The sequence below is a fragment of the Rhodamnia argentea genome, chromosome 3 (genome assembly GCF_020921035.1).
Source record: "Rhodamnia argentea isolate NSW1041297 chromosome 3, ASM2092103v1, whole genome shotgun sequence".
In the NCBI taxonomy this organism is placed as follows: Eukaryota; Viridiplantae; Streptophyta; class Magnoliopsida; order Myrtales; family Myrtaceae; genus Rhodamnia; species Rhodamnia argentea.
The window spans coordinates 4303040-4314070 of NC_063152.1; the positions used below are offsets into that span (position 1 = coordinate 4303040).

General features: G+C 39.4%; 1 protein-coding gene across 1 annotated transcript; it reads right to left on the minus strand.

The window, feature by feature from the left end:
- Positions 1 to 2163: 2163 nt before the first annotated feature.
- On the minus strand, positions 2164 to 3763 carry LOC115757066 (1-aminocyclopropane-1-carboxylate oxidase-like). Its single transcript, XM_030697155.2, has 4 exons — positions 3610 to 3763; positions 3261 to 3487; positions 2549 to 2882; positions 2164 to 2466 (listed from the first exon to the last, which is right to left on the minus strand). Exons 1-4 carry the CDS (start codon positions 3712 to 3714, stop codon positions 2179 to 2181), a joined length of 954 nt encoding a protein of 317 aa, XP_030553015.1. The 5' UTR covers positions 3715 to 3763; the 3' UTR covers positions 2164 to 2178.
- Between the last annotated feature and the right edge of the window lie 7268 nt (positions 3764 to 11031).

Here is an 11031-nt window from a genome sequence, read left to right on the forward strand (position 1 = left end):
TGTAAAAGCAATGAACTAGGAATAAGAGATTTGAGTGGCAATTGCCAATAAGTACTTTGTGTTTCACAGATAAGATTTTTGTATATACATCGGCTATGCAATGTGGTGTCTTTATGTAATACAAGTTAGAGCTACAAAATCAATGAAGGACGCAATCATGATCTCTTCTCTTTGGAAAGAATTGATCTTGATTGATGAGTAATTGGTGGAGAGCTCACAGCTGATTGAGATTGTGCTTGATGCGCAAGTCATGGAGAGATTGTGGCCGTTTGAGATTGTGATTGAGATTGTGAATTGGTACCAATTCAATCCAAAACTTTTTGCTTGGATTAATTTAGTCTCAAATACTTTTTACATTGGTATCAATTGAGTCCATTGGCTTGAAATAGTTGATGTGGACGATTGACCATCCTACATGGCACGATTGACGCCGATGTGGACATTTTTTATGGTATATTTTTAATTTCCTATAATCTTTTTATTTTCTTTTTCTGTTCTTTCTTTTTCTCTGAGGCAAGGGCTGCCGGCCAACCATCGCCGACCACATGCGAGGGCCTCACTTGATCTTAGCGTCACGGCCTCGCTTAGGGCCGGCTAGGTCGCTCACTTGGCCCAGATCGAGCAAGGGCATCACGAAAAAGAACCAATATATATATAAATCAAACATATTATTTAAAAATGTCCACGTCATCTCATGCCATATCACGTAGGATAGCCGGCACACGTAAACGATTTTCGACTACAATTGACTGGCTAGGCTCAACCGGTACGATGCAAAACTGTTTTATGACTAAATTGGTTCAATTATAATGTTTGAGACTGAATGCAAAACGTTTTATGACTAAATTGGCCGAATTAAAAGGTTTTGTATTGAGTGGATACCGATTCAATATCAACACTTTTTCGGTACTTTCACTGTGCACAGTTTGCACGCTAGACATGGTAAGACGAATCCGATGACAAAAAGATGACTTTAAAACATCAGCAAAAGTAGGAAAAAGCAAGTGTGCGATCACAGTGGGGTCTCTTGGTTAGATAAATCATAAGCTGAATCTATCCAACTCAGCTGCAAAAAAAAAAAGGAGAATCGTGATTTCTTGTCATGCTCCTTATTTCTTAAGCATGTACGGTGTGAGCGACATGGCAAATCCTAGAGGGCGAACCGATCCAGATTCTTAGGATCAAAATAGCCGCAACAAGCTAGTTCATTATAAGATGATCGAGTATTCGATCGATGGATCGTAAGTTTGGAAAAACTATTTTCCATAAGCGATGCAAGTATAATGAAACATGCGCGGGATTCGATCAATTAGAAGAAGACTAAGGGCATATATGACAACGATTACGGCTCTCTATAATCTTAATTCCCGGAACAAAAAAAAGATGAGAATCATGTTTGGTAACGTAAATGATTCTGATTCTGATTATGTTCCCATGAACAGTTTTGCAGCAAAAACAAACACAAAAAAAAAAGTTGGTAAAGTTTTCGGTCTCCCTTCCTTAAAAACCGATGGCGACTTCATTTACATGTACACATACACATGCCACCAATCTTACTAAGTTCAAATCCAATATTTCGTCGTTGTGATTTGGTATAGGCCTGGGAGGTTGGGAGGGCCCGAGCTAATTTAAAATCACATATTAACCCAACATGATCTCCTTTTTGAGCTTAAAATGACTCGTTATGACACAATAATTAGATGGAATGGCATGAAAAATGTTATAGGTAATATGTCATGTAAGAGAATCAACATGAATTAATATTCAATTAATTTGAAATGTATGATGAAATTTCACAAAGTAACTACGTAATTATTTGACTTAAACGACGAAAGTTGGAAAGAGAAATTATTTTTGAGAATAAAAATTTTGTACGGTTACCAAACGCGTTTCTATTCCGGGAACAAAAATTTTGTGCAATTACCAAACATGTTCTAATTCTCAGAAACTCATCCAGAAAGCATAATCGGAAAAAATCTTTGCAAGTATCGAGTTAGGTGACATCCTATGACAATGGGAAGCCACGTTTTTATTAGGTTATGTCATGAACAAGGCAAACTTTTAGTCCAAGAGTTTACAAAGCAGACGCCCACATATATAGCGATCTTCACTTAGGCACATAGACTTATTTAAGACAATAGTGAAGAGACAAGTCATTCCTTCCCCTAGGGAATGTGATCAAACAGTTGCAATTGGACCCGAATTGAGGGATGGCTCGATAGTCTTCATGGCCTCGAACCTCGGCTCCTTGGCCTGGAATTTGCGCCCCGCGTAGAGCTTCATGTAGTCCTCGAACACAAACTTGGGGTACACTTGGCCTTTCTCTTCTTTCTCCGCCAGCTCCGGCGCCGGGTATATGACCGCGTCGCTCCCGGGGTTGTAGAACGACGCGAGGGACATCCTGTTCCCGTCACTCTGCGCGATCACCCGGTGCTCAATGCTCTTGTACTTGCCGTTCGTAATGACCTTCGGTTGCCACGAAATCAAGTTTGATTTGTGACCTCAAATTGGGAGGATCTCAACTATTAATGGGTCGAAGCAGACATACCTCTAGTTGGTCGCCTAAGTTGATGACGATGGAGTGACGCATCGGAGGGACGTCGACCCACTGGCCGTCCTTGAGGAGCTGGAGGCCGCTGACCTTGTCATCCTGGAAGAGGAGGATGATGCCGCCGGCGTCGGTGTGGGCCCGGAGCCCCTTGATGAGGTCCGGCTTCGGGCACGGCGGGTAGTTGCTCACCTTGGTGCCGAAGGTGGGGCCTTTAGACCCGTGAAAGGCTCTCTTCAAGTAACCTTTTTCCAAGCCAAGATTCTCACAGAGCAAATCCAGAAGCAGCTCAGCCAGCTTCTCCAACTCTAGCGCGAACTGCTTCATTGCCATCCTGTTCATTGTAATCACAAATAAGGACATATCATTAGTCCCAAAATACTCAAATTGTCAAGAGTTCATAAGGAATCAGAATAAAATTTTTTGCCAATTCAAGTAAAATGTGATGAAATAGAGATCTTCAGGTACAGGAAGGTGTTTCGTGCACGAAATCGAACATAACTACGAGGATTGGAATCACCCGAGAGAGAGCGAGCCATTTGAAAATTAAACCGAATCATCGACATCAAGTTAGATGACTATTTGGACTAAGGGGCTCCATAACTGGGGGTACTTCATATCATTACAAAAACTATGTCTTACCAAAGCGAGCAATGTTGGGTGACACCAAAGGCATGATTAAAAGAAATGTTAAGTTAAGGTGGTTAGTCACCGGTAATCTTCTTCGAGATCGGGGACTTCAGAGATGTCAGAGACCGGGAGATGGCGGAGGTGGAAGGTGCTCTCCCAGTCGATGTCGTCGATCTCGGACTGAACGGCCTCGAGGCCCTTGCTTGCCACCATCTGCTTGAACTTTTGCTCCATGCACTTCTTGTAGTGCTCCTTGTTCAGCCTCTCCACACTGTCCAACAGTTGGTGTGATAGCCCATGGTTCACCAACTACACAGCATTACAGCACATCCAAATGTTTTGTTATTCACCGCCCCGACAAAACACAGTTCGTCCTAATGAAATCGTTCATATGATGTACTTAATGGGTTGTGTAATAAAAGCCGAATTACCTCGAAGAAGCCCCAGTTTTCGCAGGCATCTTTGATCTTGGCCATGGTGGTTCCTCTCTCTTCACCATTCAGCTTCTCCAGATCAATCACAGGGAACGACTCCATCTCTCTCTCTCTCTCTCTCTCTCTGAAGTTTCTTGTGTAGTTGTAAGAGGTTTGAAAGAAATGGAGGGTGATATTTATAAGTGTTAGAGATATAAAGATATTTAGTTTATTCTACACATCTGTCAAGATTATGCATTTATTTCTTCTGATATTGCATATCCTTGATTGATTATATCTGATATTATGTATCCGCACCGAAAGTAAGTGTGATCAACAAGGAAGAGAATTGAGCAGTTGGCAGAATCAAAATGGGAAAAAGCAAAAGTTTACAGGTCCGAATCTAAGTTAAAAGGAAGGGGATTTGAACTCGTGGGGAATGAACGTGATCACATCGCTTGGGATGATGGACCCCTACCATGTTGCGTCCCTGAGAGCGCTAGTCTTTGGTCAATTGACCTTTGTCGGGTTTGGCTTTCTTGGGTCCCGTTCTGGTGCAACTTCACTTCACTCCCCTTTGCCCCTCATTTCTTCTCGATGTGCACGACCCAAAAAACAAAGGGCCAAAAGCCAGGAAAATTCCGAACTATGCCCTTCACGATGCATTTACTGTAAATTTTCTTTTGGAACTTTCGGTATCGTAGAAAAAAGTTGAGGGTAAATGTGTCACAATAGGCGTAGCCTAGAGTTTTTGTTGGCTTTTTCTCAAAACGAAGTTGCAAATTCTTCCCATTATCCATAAACGAGCCAGGTTTTTGGGATTTTTCAGGATTCCAAGGACGAATCGGACCTCCCGGACCGGATCAGACTAGACTAGACTAGACCGTTTATTTATTATTTATTTATTTATTTTATCTATCAAATGTAAATCTAATAATTCGCCGGCTATTTTTTTTATTTCTTACAGCAAATCATATTTTAATTAATATATTAAAAGTAAAGTCCGTGTGGCTCACGTTTATTAATAATCTATTGATTTCATTAGACCTCATGGGACCCGGACTGGGAACCATTCACCTCTACTTTTTTTTTGTTGAAGGGGGCCAATCTTGAGTTTCACCTCTTTGAAACTTGACCTTTATTGACCTTGTGTCTATATTTACGAGAATGCCATTTCTTCTTCCCAAAATCGCCCGTTTCCCAAATCCTGAATTCTAACACCCACCCTACAAGCAAAATCAACTGAAATCAAACCACTTAAACCCTAATGAAGATGCTAAAATGGGTCTGTAAGGAGCGATTTATTCTTTACACTATGTCAATGGGAACCGCAAACATAAAAGTTTGTAAATTGGTCATTAGGTCAAAAATGAGGGGAAAAGTACCAAAAAAGTCATTAGTATATTGTATTGATACAAATTCGGTTCTAAATCTTCCAATAGATCAATTTAGTCTCAAACCATTTTGTATTAGTACCAATTCACTATATCCGACCAATTTAGGCTAGAAACCGCTGTCGTGGAGGCCAACTGTCTTATGTGGCACAGCAAGCGTTGACGTGAATTTTTTTTTAGTCATTTTAAATAATTTATTATTTTTTTCCCTTACTTTATTTCTCTTTCCCCTTTTTTTCTTCCCTTGTTCTTATTGCCGATGGCTTACCAGCCACCGGCCTGCAAGGGTTTGCCTCACCGGGCCGAGGGGGAGCGTCGACAAGGCCGACGAGGCTTGCCTTAGCTTCGGTGAGGGTCGGGCTCGCGTCATTTTCAAAAAAAAAAAAATTTCGTATTTTTCCTCACTATCTTCGTCAGAGAAATAGAAAATTGGCCAGTCCCATCTAGTTCTCTCTTTGAACATTTAGATGGGTATGAAAAAATTTAACATGGATGGCCATTTTGCCTTCCATTGATGCCAACTTTCACGTCTTACCCTTAGGCAGACGTTTCAAATTGCTTGCGAGGTGAGAGATATGTACGTTTTCAGGACGGCTCTATTATTATCTTCTCAGTCACAGTCAAGGGGGTTCGATTTTTATTAATTGGTTTCTGACGTAAAGTTCAAATTGGAATTGACCTTCGTGGGAGCAGCTATTCTTTTTTCTTTTTTTTTTTTTTTTTTTTGCTTTCTTTTTCAATTATCAGCCAGTCAAAATAGTGTTAACTGGATACACAGCCAGCAAGCTGGTTAACAAATATTGTGCGAAGTACAGACCAATCTCGCAAGAAGCAAAACTCTAATGACTCATCTTAGACGCGGGAGGCTACTATACCTATTATCCGGCGGTAGCCAACCAAAGTCGAAGTGAAGTTTACTTTCCCCATAGTCATTTTTCAAGTTGAGAAAAAATATTTTCCTTCTCTTCATATCGGGGAATACCCTCTAAAGATTTACATATCAAATTTCAGATGTTCGGATGATACCTTTTAAGGTCATGCTTAGGACCATGCAATTCATGATTAATCAAGAAAAAAAGAAGATGATGTTTACACTCTCTAAGCCTTTTCTTTGGCAGTGCATCATCAATATAAGAGTCGTACTTTCAAAGACAAACTTATGATTTAATGCATGTCTGTCCTTAAATCCCTTTTTGAAGGCGTGATTCCTTTTTTTCTTTTGAGATTAAATTCAAATATGTACTATCCGAGAGTCTATGATGTCCATGTGTGGAAAAGAGTTTACGGGTTACATGTGCTTGAAACACATATTCACATTTTTAATATGGAGAAGTACTACTTAATAATTAAAAATTTTTAAATGGTTTCTTCAAATAACTTTAAAAAATAAAATTTAAATTAGAAAAATAGTTGATTAGGTGCGGGTGGATGGTTCGATCCCCGAAATTGAGAATCAAACCGACAATTGCCTGCTCCAACTTTATGAAACCGGGAACAGGATCGACGCACCCCCTGGTGGTTCCCTGTCCGATCGGTTCTTTTGGCTCACCCCTGTTAACAAACATAGAAAATGGACAATATTGGTAAGTCATATCGATATATTTGGATGGATCCGAATTACCTTCGGTTATTCTTATGGTAAACGAATTAAGTATAACATTCCTTACTTACCAGGTTAAGTGGATTTTGACTCAATTCAATCATTCAATATCAATCAAGCTTAATCTCTTAAAGTGCTGAACTTTTAATTTTCGGCACTTAATTGGGTTATAAAACAGACCATGTCACCTTTTTCAGATAAATATGTCTGAGGCTTTCATATTATCTTAAGTTCCGTTTGTTTCGACGAAAATGAATGACGTGGAAAATATTTTACTAAAAATGATAACTCTCATCACTTAAAATAATTAGCTAACTAAGAAAATTCATTGTAGACAACAATTAAATATTTTCGTGGACGATGAAAGAAATTTATTCGTTGATTTTTCTAAGCGATACAAGCTATCATTTTTTTAAAAAAAATTTCAAATAATTTTTTTTTTTCGCGAAACAAATGAAACCCTAATGACGCATTGATTTGAAAGGTTAAGTTGAATTCCGGAGCATTATTGTTTCGACGCCCCTTAGCAAAGCGATAATTCTATTTTCTGGAACGTTTCTTGCACGCATGATCATCTTTCCTAAAATGGTTGAGAATCTCTTGATGAGATGTGTCCATACAAGCTCGCTAGTCTTCATCCCCACCACGTGAAAATAGGACAATAATTGAGCAACGAAGCATGCTGGATCAAAGGAGATCCTATCGCTGCCAGTCTGATCTGATCCAATCTTGTTCTTTTGATTTCTGATTTTCCTTCCATGGGATTTCCATGGTGATGACTGATGACCAACTGTAACATCACGGGGAAAGCGCACACAGTAAAAAGTAAAAACCAACGCATGCCAAGCAGAAAACCATCAAAGAGGTGAAGCAAGAAAGTAGGAAGAAAGGTGGGATGGCCAAGCGAAGTAAATGGGGAAGGACAATTGTTTTGATCATTATGGACTTGAGAAAAGATTTTCATTGTTTTGTTGGCGTGCAATATCGTGTGAGAAAATAAAAATAAAAAAAATTCCCGATATCCAATTACTCTCGATTTCAGACATTGGGTAAAAATAAGCTTGTCCAGAGTTATTTACAAAAAAAAAAGGAAGAAAAAAAATCTCGAGACTCATTTCATAGCGAACCTCAAAGTGACTCCTTTTTCGTTTTACTACGTCTGGAGTCATTGACAAAAGAGATGCCGTTTCTAGTTCCTCGCAAAACCTAAATTATGCAAAGTCAAAACATCCATCGATATGGTAGCCCTAGCCGTGCTTTTTTCCTTCTCCTACAACTAAAAACTCCTATTGTAAGTCGTGACAAGCGGCCCTCTTTGTGCCCAAATTAAGCCACAATCGTGGAGCCAAAAAAGGAAAGGACATATCCAGCTTCAATAGTAAGTTAATCAATCCTCGTGATTTCTAAACCCTAGAGTCTTCTCTCGGTTGGCCACGATTCTAATAGGAAGTCTTCGATTTGCATGCTTTTGCATGTTTCTAAACAGTGGTTAGGGTTTTTGAACTAAACATAAGTCTCACGTGAGTCGGTCACCTCTAATACTATATGTCTACCACGAAATATTTACCGAACCTTACACGGGTTAGCGTTCAAACAAAGTTCGTCGGAATCCATAGAAGTTAAAGTCATCATAATAAGGCTCTTCGATATGATTTTTCGTCTCTCTATATTACTAGCTGAAAGAGGGTTTAAAAAGGATTTAATATCACCAAAAACCCTAAACTGCTACGGTTGTGATAAATTTACCTCCGAATTAATTTAGGGTTTCCGTGATATTAATCCTTTAGAAAAATATGATCTGAGAAAGTGACTCCATTGCTTGATGAAAGGACTATTAACGTGTGCTTCTTTTCTCCTACTATCTTTTAGGTTACGTGAACAAGATCATGATCGTCCCGGGATTTTCCTTTGTCGAGATAATACGTAAAGAGTCGACTTAGGTTAAATAAGATGTCATATGTCGAGACATGCAAACGTCGCTAGCACATAAAAAACGACACGCATGTCGACAATTCTATTCAACTTGGTGGTGCCGTTTCACCAAGTTTGGATCGAGCTCAAGGCTCCGTGCATCAAGGCACGCAGAACCCGGTTGCCTTTCTCGTCTTTGGCTATTCTTGGTCAACTGCCTTTGAAATGGTGGCCGTGGTCCCATCTTACGACCGTGGACTGCTCGACCGCCAGTACACGAAGTTGTAGAATTTGTTTCTTTGACCACACGTGTGGCTCAAATTGAAGATCATTCGGTTCCTTTGACCAATAGATTGAAAAAAAAAACAAAATCCTCTCGGTTTAAATGGATGAGGTTGACTCCATTTCCTTCCTTAATATTTCAGCCCCTAATCATGACGTGGTTATCGAAAAGGCTTTGTTAACGTAACGATTTTTTCGTGTGGCCGTGAGAATAACATTGTGGACCGCAAGTTCTTAAAAAATGGACCTCACAACAATCTTTTATTATCTTTTGTGGGCCACAAAGATCTTGTCAATCTCAATCGATGAAAAACTATCCCATAAGCATATTTCTATCGAGAAGTTCATATTCCTATCGAGAACTTCTCAAGGCATTCGAATGAGTTTTAGGCCAGTCATATTCAACCTCGTTTCCTTTGTTAAATTCTCTTTTGTTACCAGTTTTCGGTTAATGCTGCCTGGGGTTGATCCTGGGTCACCTAGGGTTCAGGCAGCACTTTTGTCATGCTTAAATGGAAGGTAATATGCTTCCGATGACTTTCGGTAATGCATCGAGAGAGTTTTTGCCCCGAATTTCGTCTGCACGCGATTGTTATGCCTTTGAGCCCGTTTGTGGATCGATTTGCTTGTTGTTGATCGTATTTGCGCGCTTGGGTTTGTTAATAATTTGTCACCACGTCGATACGATCGGTCGTATCGGATTATCATGTATGGAAAACGATTCATCGCATATGGTGTGAAAACTCATATAGAGGACAGATCAACGGATCGAAGTTGAACTTTAGGCTCTAACTCTGGATATTAAGATGGATAACGAAGAAGGTTATATATTGATGCCAGTTCCCATAATTATTTGGTACAATCTCTCAGCCATGGACAAATGTACCATTTTATTTTGTACAATTACAATTTTAGGGAAAGTTACCAAAGAGATCATAAACTTATTGCACTTATAACAATTCGGTCTCAAGCATTTCAATTGTGCCAATTTATTCCTAAACTTTTTCATATTTTGTCAATTGAGTCTATCCAATCAATTTTAGCTGAAAGTGATGATAGGGACACCGATCGTCCTACTTGGCACTGTCGACGTTGATGTGAAAATTATTAAAAGAATTTTTTTTGCATTTTTATTAATTTAAAAAAAAAAGAAAAAAGTAAAAAAAGAAAAAGAAAAAGTAAAAATAAAAATCTTTGTTAGTGTTGGTTGCGCCATGTAGAATAGTCAGCGTCCACGTCATCAATTTCCGGACTAAATCGGCAAAATGTAAAAAGGTTTTAGGACTAAATCAGTATAATTGAAATGTTTAGGAACTAATTGGCACAAGTGCAATAGATTTACGACTTTTTTTAGTAATGTTTCCACAATTTTAACTTGCTTTTCTTCTACATTGCCATGATATTATGGTGTTGCAGAAGGTTATAGCACAGGAAAACTCTCATACTCGCGGATTATTATTTAAGAACTTGTATAATCAATTAAAGTACCATCGGGAATATTGGCATTGTTATATCGAAGTGGCATATCACTTGTCTATGTGATGCTAATAGATCAACTCCGCGCAATCTCAAATTAGCTTTAGCGCATTTCAAAGTCATGCTTGCACGGATAGAGCCACAACCAAGGCAGACAATATCCGTTAAGATGCCCATGTGAATTATATTATAAAAGTGTCACATTGGAGAATTAATGTAGGGTTGAGTAGTTAATATATCCCAGTTGATCCACAACTCATTAACTTAAACTTTTGAGTGAATGTGGGTTTAATTGGATATGTTGACGGGCTCAAACTTAGGCTCCATCTAGATGATTTCCCCGGTGAAATTGTCGGACTTCTGCTGTTCACTCTCAACGGTCTCCTCATCCCATTTTTCAAGCTTTTAAAGCAGACGGTTTTCCATACGACTTTCGATATTCTAATGCGAACCTTATGCTATGCTCTTCAAACCAAGAAATCTCTCTCGATGTGTCTCGGAATCGGATACGGGCGATCTCAAACGATCAATGTAACGAACACGCTCAAACAAAGGTTGCAAGAGAGAGAGACCAAAGCCGAGCTCTCGGACACTCTTGTCGTTGTAGGAACACCAGTGCGTCAACATCAGCTTAAAGCAAAGAGAAAAATGGAAGCAACTGTTGTATCCGAATGCTGAGTTCAACATGATGGCTACCGGAGAGAACAAAATACAGCAGGAGAAGCCTGTTTTCTTCTTCGTGCTTTGTCCCCAAAGTTGGACTTGATGAACACATCC